The sequence below is a fragment of the Leucoraja erinacea genome, chromosome 23 (genome assembly GCF_028641065.1).
Source record: "Leucoraja erinacea ecotype New England chromosome 23, Leri_hhj_1, whole genome shotgun sequence".
In the NCBI taxonomy this organism is placed as follows: domain Eukaryota; kingdom Metazoa; phylum Chordata; class Chondrichthyes; order Rajiformes; family Rajidae; genus Leucoraja; species Leucoraja erinaceus.
The window spans coordinates 22,405,852-22,418,542 of NC_073399.1; the positions used below are offsets into that span (position 1 = coordinate 22,405,852).

Sequence of the window (12,691 nt, forward strand, 5' to 3'; positions counted from 1 at the left end):
TCCATGCTGCACTGTCTCACCTGGAGCAGCGGGGGAGCTACGTGCGGATGCTCTTTGTGGACTACAGCTCTGCTTTTAATACCATCCTTCCCCACAAACTGGTGGACAAACTGGGGGACTTTGGACTTCCACACTCCACCTGTTCGTGGATAAATAGCTTCCTGTCGGGTCGCAGCCAGAGAGTCAGAGTGGGCCATCATACATCCACGGCCCTCAGCCTCGGTACCGGCTCTCCACAGGGCTGCGTACTGAGCCCCCTGCTCTACACCATCTACACACATGACTGCACCCCTGCCCACCACAGCAACACCATTGTTAAATTTGCGGATGACACTACGGTGGTGGGACTCATCTCCGGGGGGGACGAGTACGCCTACCGGGATGAGGTGGAGCAGCTGACAGTGTGGTGTGAAGAAAATAACCTGCTCCTCAACACCTTAAAGACAAAGGAATTAATAATAGACTTTAGGAAGAATAAAACGGACATGGTACCATTGACTATCAGAGGGGACTGTGTGGAGAGGGTGGCGGATTTCCGCTTCCTGGGAATCCATATTGAGGAGGACCTGACGTGGAGCGTGAACACCACTGCGCTGCTGAAAAAGGTCCAGCAGAGACTGCACTTCCTGAGGGTGCTCAGGAAGAATAACATCACTCAGAGACTGCTGCTGTCCTTTTATCGGTGCTCCATTGAGAGCATACTAACATACTGTGTATGCGTGTGGTACACCAGCTGCACAGCGGCTCAGAGGAAAGCGCTCCAGAGGGCCATTGACAATGCCCAGAGGATTGTCGGCTGCCCTCTCCTTACCTTGGAGGACTTACACAGTTCCCGCTGCACCAAAAAATCCCAGAGTATCATAAAGGACATTTCCCACCCCGGACACTCCCTGTTTGAACTGTTGCCGTCAGGCAGACGGTACAGATCTACAAGGACAAGGACGAACAGACTAAAAAACAGTTTTTACCCCACTGCTATAAAAGCACTAAATGTAGCCGCCAAGGAACGCAGGGGCGAGACATACTAAGGGACTGTGGTACACTGTGAAATCGACAGAAGGATGGAGGGTTGGGTGTTTATGCGTGCTATTTTCGTGATATTTATTTTAGTTGTTTATCTTTTAATATTTTACCTTGTATGTATCGTTAGCTTTTAGAAATGTTTGAATGGTGCACTGACTGGCTGACATTTTAAAATTTTGTTGTACATGGTTCATGTTACAATGACAATAAAGAAACTATTCTATTCTATTCTATTTCCAACATAGTTATTGACGTTCAGCAAAACATATTGTTTTCAATTTATTAATGCATTAAAATGTGTTGTGTTCATCTATTAATATTGGAGTGCTTCCAAGTGGATTCATATACTGCTCAGTTACTGTAAAATTAAGATACCCCCTGTAAATCATGCATCAGTTATTAATTAATATCTTTCAAAGTAATCTGCCTCCCGTCAATTAAGAATTACTTTGATATCTTTTAATAGCATACACCAATTTCGTTCAGACTTCGGTCTGAATGACAATAAAGGCTATCTATCTATCTATCTATCTATCTATCTATCTATCTATCTATCTATCTATCTATCTATCTATCTATCTATCTATCTATCTATCTATCTATCTATCTATTAAATTTGGTGATTAATACTTTGAGCATTTCTATCAGTATTTCTATCATTGTTCAGTCCCTGCCTATTTTGTTTGGGTATTTAATGACACATTGATTTATTTTGTAACTAAAATACATGTGATATGAAGTTTCATTAGATTTGCAAGATCAATGATTAAGGCAAATGATTATGGATGTGCTCAGACTAAAAGGACATCTTACGTCAAAAGAGCAGGACAGTACAATCGAGGGAAGCATATTATATTTAATGAATTCAGTATCTCCTGAGACAGATGCAGCTGCCAGTTGTTAAATAATCATGTGTCCCAGAATTATTACTTACGGTATGTATGGTTGAAAACCCAGCATTGCACCATGTACAAAAATGACACGGGTTATAAACTTTACCTTCATTAATCATCTATTCATCCGTTAGCTTCACATTTGAGTCATTAGATTGTTATGATCCACATTTTCTATTCTGGTTAAGTCCTCGGTGATGGTTCAAAGCAGATTTACCAAAATGTATGGGTGATATTACATTTCGTATGTGCAGATTGAATAAACCGGGATTGTTTTCTTTGCAGGAGGCAAAGTTAAGAAGAGATGCTATTAATTATGAAGGTTTTGGTAAATAGGAAACTGGTTTCCCAGGGAGGGAAGTCTCACAGAGGATGTTTCAAAATAATTGGCAAAAGAAACGGAAGATAAATTTTAATTATTTTGCGTGATTTGATTTTATGACCTGGACTGCACAGCCTACGAAGATGGTAGGAGAAGATCCACCAGTAATTTTCAAAAGTAATTGGATATTCTTGGAAAATAAAAAGGGGCAAGTGACTAGGACAATTTGTAAATCTTTCTCAAACATCCAGCACAGGCACAGCAGAATAACCTCCTTTTCCACACATGCTTCTTTCAGTGTTGTATTCTAGTTCTGTAACCTCTTGAAAGTGGGAGTGAGTGCCTAAGTCCAGACTTGTAACAACCTGTTTAAGCACACTGGCTTAATTTTATTGTTGAATTACCCAAGTAAGGTGGGACTAAGGGAAAAAAAGTTGTGTCAGCACGGACTTGTAGGGCTGAGATGGCCTGTTTCCGTGCTGTAATTGTTATATGGTTATATGGTTAAACATCAGGATAAATAGCTTAGTCCTGGCACATAATGTTGACCATTTGGCATGGAAATAATCCCAACAAAATTAGCAAAAGTTAACAAATGAGATCAAAGTGTTTAAGGGAGAGGGATGGACAGTATCCAGTGTGCTGTGATTGACTTTCAATATTTAGCTCATCAAGTCCCCCCCCCCCCCAAAAAAAAAATGCAATATCAATATGCAAGGCCTTTCTGAAAGAATCTGGATCCAAATCTTTATTCAATGTCCATGCAGCATCAATGTGCTTTTGACATTGGTGGATAATGTAATATCAGATTGAAAATAATAATAGAACGGAAAATGTCACAGAGAGAAAGATTTATAAATATGTAACATCTGAAAAATTTGCATGAAATCAAAGCTGGTATAAAATCTCCATATTACAAAAGACTAGAAAGAGCACTCAATACCCAAAGGGTTCACTTTCAGATACAGTACGAATAATAACATTCAGAGTGAAGGGTCATTTTACTTTGTAGCCCTGGAGTCTTAGCTTTGGTACATCATTCAACCAGAGGCTCCCCAAAAATACATAAATCATAATTATGGCAACCTTTCTATCAACAGTGGGAGCGTCAGGTTTCCTGAACAGGTCAGTGGGCCTAATAATGTGAGGAAAATAACAGAGGCACAATGTGCAAAGTGACCAACTGAAGATAACATGTTCTGAGAGTTAATCCCTGAAGCGTTGAGACAGATGATGTCGGATAAGGATATCATGCTTGGTGTGAGCACCTATAGACTAAGGAGGTGAAAAATCTGCCAGCATTGCCGAGTCCCATCTGATTACTCCTTCAATGAAATATTCCTGAGTTATAAAGAAATCACGAGTGGCATAGATAAGATGGATGGTCAGTCTTTTTTCCAGGATAGAGGAATAAAATATTAGAGGACACATATTTAAGGTGTGATGGGAAAAAAATTCACACAAAGGCAGGTGAAACTGGAATTGTCTGTGTGATTGTGGTCAAGAAACTTTGATCCTCTTGAGGCTTGGTTTGAAGAGCTGGAATATCCACAGGCCACAGGTATGACAGGGAAAGGGAAGGATTGGGAAGGAGTGGAATCAAACACACTGCCTGGGTGTGGAGGGGTGACGGGTGGGGCAAGCATGAGACAGCAATTTCGTCCTTGAGTCAATGGGCAGGATGGTGGTGAAGCGAAGAAGTGAGAAAAGAAAATAAACTCTGTGCCTCAATTCCAGAGAGGAGTGAGTGAGACTGGGCCCCATAGCCTCAAATTGCAATGGATGAGAGCGGGATCGTGGCTGTGGAGTGGGTTGAGGATCAAATTAATACTCAACCAATAAGTGGTTGCAGTGATGTCGCAACTATTGGGCAGGCTGGGGTTGTATAGTGATCGCTACCAGAAACATCGAGGATCACTGTGCTAGGAGATCAGAAGATGGGGTGGAGTGGCATGGGTGTGGTTAAGGACCTGAATGATACAGGCTAAAGAGACTTAATTGATAGGGATCCTTTCCAGTGTTGTGCTAGAAGGACCAGAATTTGCTCTTGGCCATGCAGGAGAGAAAGGACATTTCTAGCTACTTTTCTATGAGTTAATGTTTTAAACAAAACTTATTTAAAGGTGTTTAAAAAGTCATGATCAATTACCCATTTTTCTGCAAGAATAGTTTAGGTTAGTCTGACAGCATGTGGAAGAGTTTGTAATGTGGCGTTAGAAATGTTCTTAATTACAATCTAACCACTTTGGAACAAAGTCAACATGAGCCAACAGCTCAGCTCAATGTACTTTAGAATTGCTATACTGTAACAATGTTATATATAACCTTCCCATTATGCTAAATCCACTTCTGCCGAAACAACATTGATTTTCCCGACATATAAAAGTCCCAAAACTTTAGGTCTACAATGTTCTCATAATAGCGAACAAAGCACTTCTGTAATTACACTAGATAAATATCATTGAAAGTATCTCAATTCCACTGACATTTGCATCAGTCACCTGCTTTCAAAATTGCCTCATTTAATCCAATTCAAGAATATTTCACAAGAAGATGGGTTTTAACAATGACAAAATCACTCTTAATATTGATGAAAATGATGGATGCAATTTTTATTTGGTCTGTCCCATCCATATGTTTCATTTCCACAAAAATTATATTTTTGAGCTATGAGCAATAGCCAGCCGATTTGAAAGTGAATTTGCCTAATTATAGCATCAATTAAACAGCGGAGGCTTGGTTCTTATCATACATCAGATTGTCATTAAAGTAGAAGAGACGATCATTTCTGGCTTGAGACAAGCTGGCAGTGCACCAATTGCACTGATAAAATAATCGTTATTAATGACATGGTTCAAATGACAGGCTTTTAATCTGACAGTTTAAATCACGGCTAATATTGGGTCATTTATTTTCAGAGGATTCCAGATTGGTAATGAAGTTGCAGAGTTGGTGCTATTTACTCAGAGTAATTGAAGAGAGCAATCACTGGACAGGGCAGAGAATAGACAAGTGCACGGTGTCAAGTGTGTGAGCCATAGGGCAGAGTAAAGGATAGAATTACAGAATAAACAATGTGGCATGGTAGCATAGTGGGAGAGCTACTGCCTTACAGCGGAGAGACCCGGGTTCGATCCTGACTATGGGTGCTTGTCTTTACGGAGTTTTGACGTTCTCCCCATGACCTGCGTGGGTTTTCTCCAAGAAATGCAGGTTTGTAAGTTAATTGGCTTGGTATCAATGTAAAATTGTCCCGAGTGTGTATAGGGTAGTGTTAATGTGCAGGGATTGCTGGTCAGTGCGGACTCAGTGACTTAAGGGCCTGTTTCTGTGCTGTATCTCTAAACTAAACGATACACCTAAACATTGTAAAATGACCTAACATGACAGGAGTGTTATCAGACAAAACCTCTCATGTGTTAGATGATAACAGGACAAGTGGTAATAAAGAATGGTCAAGGGAACTATGTCATTCTACATGGTTAGGCCCTGCATTTGTTGTGCATAATAGTGATCCGGAGAAATTTGTGGTGCAGAGTAGGGATGTTGAGTGGGCTAAGGGTAACAAGGGTAACAAGGGTAGCACAGATGGAACGAGCATTACCCTTACCTCCATGCGTGGCAGGAGAAAGTGTAGTTAGGAGACTAGATGCTGATCTCTGTAGTGTAAGCACAAATCCAAAAGTCTCTGGAGCTTGTCCACTATCAGAATTAAGGACATCTCTTTAGAACCAAAGATAAGCTTGCTGTGGAATGGGTAAGTTCCAATTGTCATGGACCATGCAGATGCAAATAGGTTCTGCTGATGAAATATGCGCAGCCACGTTCTAAATTACGTTCACTAAGCCATAATCTCTGGACTACTACTTCAGTCTTTTACAAATTGGCAAAGAGCCAATTGGAGTGAAGAATTTTGCAGTAACCTATATGTGGGGGATAATCTGTTCCTTCCACAGGAATTCTGCACCTCTGCCCTTGCCCCTCAACCCTTCCTAATTCCAGGCACAGAACAATTGCTAGACAATTACCTCTAGCATCTTATAGGAAGCCATTCAGCCCATCCTGATTAATGGCTCTGTGAAAGAGGAATTAATTCTCGTGGAACTTGAGTAATTAAGTAGCAGTGGAACCACTCCTCTACTCTTTTCCAGAAGCCTATCATTTTTTTTTGGCTCGGAGGAAAGCCCATGAAAAGCTTTCAAGCTGATCAACTCGATTTTTTAACTGATACTTAATTCCTTCAGATGTTTGATTCTTTAATATATATATTGTTCTTGTGCGTTTTCTATGAAGACAAACACGATGTAATAGTTTAATTTGGTTGCCATTTCTATATTTTCCATTATAAATTCTTCCGTCTCTGTCTGCAACAAAGCCACATTTCCCCTTGTTTGTGCCCTTTAATGTACCTATAGGAGTTTCACAGCCAATTTTTATGTTTCTTGACAGTCTGCTCTTGTATTCTATCGCCTTTCTTTATCAATTTTGCCTCTGCTGGATTCAGAAACGTTTGTAATCCACTGACCTACTGCTATTTCTGGAAACTTTATGTGCCTTTTCCTTTGATTTAATACTATCATTAACTTCTCTTGTAAACCACTGATGAATCACTTTACTTTCGAGTTACTGTGTTATAAAGAAATATGCATTTTTTTTGCAATTTATGCTTTTTCTTTAACCGCTAACCATGGCCTGTCTTCCGTCAAGCCTTTCAAAGCATTTTCCCAATAAACCACATCTAACTGTTATATATCATAGTTACCTTTGTTTAGATTTAGCAGACTAATTTTGCAAGGACTGATCAATTTTAAACACCAGTTAAAATTCTATCATGTTGTGGTCACTATCCCCTCAAGGCAGCACAGTGGCGTAACGGTAGAGCTGCTGCCTTACAGCACCTGAGACCAGGGTTCGATCCTGACTACAGGTGCTGTAATAATAATAATAATAATAATAAATTTTATTTATGGGCGCCTTTCAAAAGTCTCAAGGACACCTTACAGAATTTAACAAGAGTAAAAAACATATAATCGGAGTAAAATAAATAATAAAGACCAATATACAAATTAAAGACAGAATTCGATCCAAAGGCAAAAAAAATCAAAAACACAATGTGAAGAGAGAGCAGCGGCAGCTAAACCGCGCCAGCGTACACTCTCCCTTCCGACAGCCATCTTGGACACAAACTAAAATAATCAAACAATCAACTAAAATAATCAAACAAAAATCATCCCTCCACAATGGTTACCACTGTGGGGGAAGACACAATGTCCAGTCCCCATCCCCAATTCTCCCAAAGTCAGGCCTATTGAGGCCTCCGCTATTGTCTCTACGGAGGCCCGATGTTCCTGGCCGTTCTCGCCGGGTGCCGTTGCCCCACCGTCGGGGGAGTCCTCTCAGCGGCTGGGCCACCTGGAACGGCCGCGGCTTCCGAAGCCGACAAGGCCGCGCCGGTTTGGAGCTCCCAGGCTCCCTATGTTGAAGTCAGCGCCGCCCGCTCCGCTCCGCAGACCCGCAGCCCGGAGGTGTTGAACTCGGTGGTCACAGTTCACCGGAGCTCCAGCGCGTCGATCCAGCGCGGTGACCCAGGCAAGGCATCGCCCGCTCGGCTCCGCGATAGCGCTCCAGCGCTGTGCCGCTACCGAAGCCGAGGTGCTGGGCAGTCCCCGCCAGGAAACGGCGCTCCACGCCCGCTGGTAGGTCACGAGGACGGATCTACGGGGCAGCCCGGAGAAAAAGCTGCCTCACCGACCAGGTAGGGACCTAGAAATATAGTTACCCCCTTCTCCCACATTAAAAAGTCTATTTCTCCCACAAACAAAACACAGGACTCACTAGAACTACAAAAAAAAAAGTGAATTAAACGGACGGCTGCCGGTTAGCAGCCGTTCCCCAAGATGGCTCCTCCCAGTGACCACGTGGGTTTTATCCAGGTGCACCGGTTTCCCCACCACACTCCAATGGCGTACAGGTTTGTAGGATAATTAGCTTTTATAAAATTGTCAATTGTCCATAGTGTGTAGGATAGTGTTAGTATATGGGATAATCGCTGGTTGGCACGGACTTGGTGGGTCGCATGGCCTGTTTCCGCGCTGTATCTCTAAAGTCTAAAGCCTCTTGACAAGTTTGTAAGTTCATAAGTCACAGGAGCCATAGGACATTTGGCCCATCGAGTCTACTCTGCCATTCCATAATGGCTAATCTATCTTTCCCTCACAACCCCATTCTCATGCCTTCCCGCCATAACCCTTGACACCCTTACTAATCAAGAACCTGTCAATTTCCACCCTAAAAATACCCAATGAGTTGGCCCCCACAGCCGTCTGTGGCAGTGAATTTCACAGATTCACCACCTGCTGACTAAAGAAATTCCTCCTCATCTCCATTCTAAAGGTATGTCCTTTTATTCGGAGTGTGCCCTCTGGTCCTAGACTCTTCCACTAGTGGTAACATTCTCTCCACATCCTCTCTATTCAGACCTTTCATTATTCGGTAAGTTTCAATGAGGTACCCCATCATCCTCCAACAAGTACAGCCCCAATGCTGTAAAACACTCATCCTACATTAACCCAATCATCTCTGGGATTATTCTCGTAAACCTCCTCTGGACCCTTTCCAATGTCAGCACATCCTCAGATATGGGGCCTAAAACAGCTCACAATACTTCAAATACCGTCTGACCAGTACTTTAAAAAGCCACCGCATTACATCTCTGTTTTCAAATATTAGTCTCTCGAAATACATGCTAGCATTGCATAGTCTTCCTTACCACCGATTCAACTTGCAAATTAACCTTTTGGGAATCCTGCATCAGCACTCCCAAGTCCCTTTGCACCTCCGATTTCTGAATCGTTGCCCATTTGGAAAATAGGCCTTTATTCATGACTACATACTTTGCTATGCAATATTTCATCTGCCACTTCTTTGTCCACTCTCCCAAACTGTCCAAGTCATTCTGCAGAGTCCCTTCACATAATTCACAAACTTGGTCACAAAGTCTTCAACTTGCTCATCCAAATGACTGATAAACAACATGAAGAGTAGCGGCCTAGCTTCGACCCCTGCAGAACACCACTAGTCACTGGCAGCCAACCAGAAAAGGTGCTCTTTATTCCCACTCTTTGCCTTCCGGCATCCAGCCAACCTTCTGTCCATGCTAGTATCTTCCCTCTAATACTATGGGCTCTCATCTTCTTCAGCAGCCTCACGTGCGGCATATTAAGATTCCTTTTGCCACATACAAGTGTCGACGGAAATCATGTCAATAACTCAAATATGGAGTAAGAAAATGTTTAGAGATGACTGAAGAACAAGCATACTTACTAGGAACTCGGTTAATAGCTCGTAGTGGTCTCAGGACCCTCACGGTCCGGACTGCTGATAGACTGACGTTCTGCAGGTCCAGTGAATACTCTAACATACTGGAAAGCAAACAGAATGAAATGATTATTGAAAATGGATTGTCCCTGACAAAGATAATTGCTGTAGGATAGCGTTCACTTCTCATTTCAACTATTGACAGTTTGAGAAAATAACTGATTTGGGCTCTCGATGATTATGCTTAAAATAATAATGAGTTCTGTAAATGCAAAGCACACGGGAAATTCACAAGCCTATGAACAGCTGAGAGTAAATCAAAGTCAATATTCCAGGAGTTGCCTTTCAGCAGAACGCTCAAAGCCACTCTCTTTAGTTGAGTTTTCTAAGTCATGTTGGGCGATCACCTGGAAGTTTCACCAAAAGACCCTCTACTTTGAGCTGCTCCTGCCCATACACTCATCATTGATTCTTCCTTCCACAGCTCTTGTAAGGTAGGAATTGTGATAGCCTATTTGTGCAGTTACCATTCAAAGCAATCAATTAATGGTCAGTTCATCTGGTTTAATAATGTTGATTGAGGAACAAATTTTGTCAAGGTGCAGAAAGTTCCACGGTTCTTTTAAATAATACTATGGGTTCTTTAAGTCAGGGCCTAACATTTAACCGCATACGAATGACAGCACCCTTGAAGGTGTTACGATCCTTCAAACTTTTATTGGGTGCTTAAACCTGATGAGTGACATATCATATAATCCCCAACTAAGTTTTTTTGTTCATATCTATTCTGGAATAGAATTTGAATCCATTATTTTTTGGAAACTGAAAGAGATGCTATACCCACGGAACCACACTTGAAAGGAATTAGGGCCACGTCAAACAGATGGACTTTTAGGATAATCTTTTCCAGCAGAGAAGAGGGAAGACAGAAAGGTTAACTACAAGAATTTCATCGGGAATAGCGGCAGACTTGTGTATATACAGTAGGACTACATACTGTAGCTCTGGGGTTGGCATGTTTTATAAGACAAGGATTCAGACGACATTATAATGGACGATGAAGTAGTAGAGTTGGAATAGCTGCCAAACGCTTGTCGATCAATGTTATGATGATGTTGAAGGTGCGAATGAAAAGGCAGAGAACTGAGTGGAAGAGAAGGTGAGCTTCACATAGACTGGGTATAGGGCTAAAAGCTCAACTTTTAAAAGCTTAAAAGCTGACAAAATCTGAGCGAACAAGTTTTAGTACAATAAACAAGTGAGTTACATTTGATTTACATGCATTAACTGATGTTTAAATGTAGTCATAGTTTCGGGTGAAGCTGGAGAATTATGTGAAATGCATATCTACTATTGGATAAGATGAACATTGGCTTCTATAAACCTATGTAACAATATAACGAGGCTTCACTGAGTTGGACACAAATGAGAATGCTGCAGCTTTGGTTGTGTTTGATCTTTTAACAAAATCTCAAAAATGTCCAATGAGATTGTCCACCAGCTATAAAATTGGAGCCCAGGGATTTTCTTCACATAGTACATTTGAAGGTCTTGGATGGTCCAATTGAGGAAGCACTACAATAATGTTTGCTGCTGGTTACTGTCATTGCAGTCATATTCAAGAAAAGTTCTTGTGATGTGCTTTCAACCAAGGAATGTTTTGCTTGTGTGGGAACCATTGGTTCTTTAATGTGATTTACACTTAGCATAATTTCAATTTTAAATCCATTAAAAATATTAAAATTGCTTCCACTATAAATGATGATTGGTTAATTGCTTCTGTTCCTACTGCAGCTTTACCTGCCTTAAACATTTATTACATTTTCTACCTGAGCATTTAATGAATTCCCAGATTATTACATAATAAAACAATTGCATCTCAAGCAGGTGCATCAGACTATGAAAATTGTGGGTTCATTGTCTACATCAGGGTTGTCAGTACAAAATGTGTACGAAGGAACTGCAGATGCTGGTTTACACTGAGGCACTCCAGTATTTTGTGTCCATATCTGCCAGTCTGTAGAAGTGTCTCGACCAGAAAAGGTTCCCATTCCTTCTATCCAGAGATGTTGCCAGCCCCACTGAGTTACTCCAGCATTTTGTGTCTATCTTAAGTGTAAACCAGTATCTGCAGTTTCTTCCTACACAGTACAAAATATAGGTTTGCACATTGACGGCAGTACTGAGTGAGTGTTGTGGGTGGTCAGTGACTTTGCTTCTCAGGTAAGATGTTAAACCTGCACCTTGTCGATCCACTTTAATGGATTTAAAATAATATACCATGTTGTTTTAAACAAATTAGGAAAAGGGGAGATGCAACGAGACCTGGGTGTCATGGTACACCAGTCATTGAAAGTAGGCATGTAGGTGCAGCAGGCTGTGAAGAAAGCGAATGGTATGTTAGCATTCATAGCAAAAAGATTTGAGTATAGGAGCAGGGAGGTTCTACTGCAGTTGTACAGGGTCTTGGTGAGACCACACCTGGAGTATTGCGTACAATTTTGGTCTCCTAATCTGAGGAAAGACATTCTTGCCATACAGAGAAGGTTCACCAGACTGATTCCTGGGGTGTCCGGACTTTCATATGAAGAAAGACTGGATAAACTCGGCTTGTACTCGTTAGAATTTAGTAGATTGAGGGGGGATCTTATAGAAACCTACAAAATTCTTAAGTGGTTGGACAGGCTAGATGCAGGAAGATTGTTCCCGATGTTGTCCAGAACAAGGGGTCACAGTTTAAGGATAAGGGGGAAATCTTTTAGGACCGAGATGAGAAAAACATTTTTCACACAGAGTGGTGAATCTCTGGAATTCTCTGCCACAGAAGGTAGTTGAGGCCAGTTCAGTGGCTATATTTAAGAGGGAGTTAGATTTGGCCCTTGTGGCTAAAGGGATCAGGGGGTATGGAGAGAAGGCAGGTACAGGATACTGAGTTGGATGATCAGCCATGATCATATTGAATGGCGGTGCAGGCTCGAAGGGCCGAATGGCCTACTCCTACACCTATTTTCTATGTTTCTAAAACCAATTTGACTCCAACTAATATTTATCACTAAGTTAACATCACTTGAGAGTGATTAATTGGTCCTCCGAAATTATTTTAATTATTTATTTACTTGTATAGAACACTGCAAAT

The 12,691-nt window shown here is 41.4% G+C and overlaps 1 protein-coding gene across 1 annotated transcript in view; it reads right to left on the reverse strand.

The window, feature by feature from the left end:
* cacna1g (calcium channel, voltage-dependent, T type, alpha 1G subunit) overlaps positions 1-12,691 on the reverse strand; it is a 239,374-nt gene that overhangs the window by 192,368 nt on the left and 34,315 nt on the right. Inside the window, exon 3 of the mRNA XM_055654095.1 lies at positions 9,562-9,659. Coding sequence (XP_055510070.1) covers positions 9,562-9,659 — 98 coding nt within the window. The remainder of the gene's footprint in view (positions 1-9,561; positions 9,660-12,691) is intronic.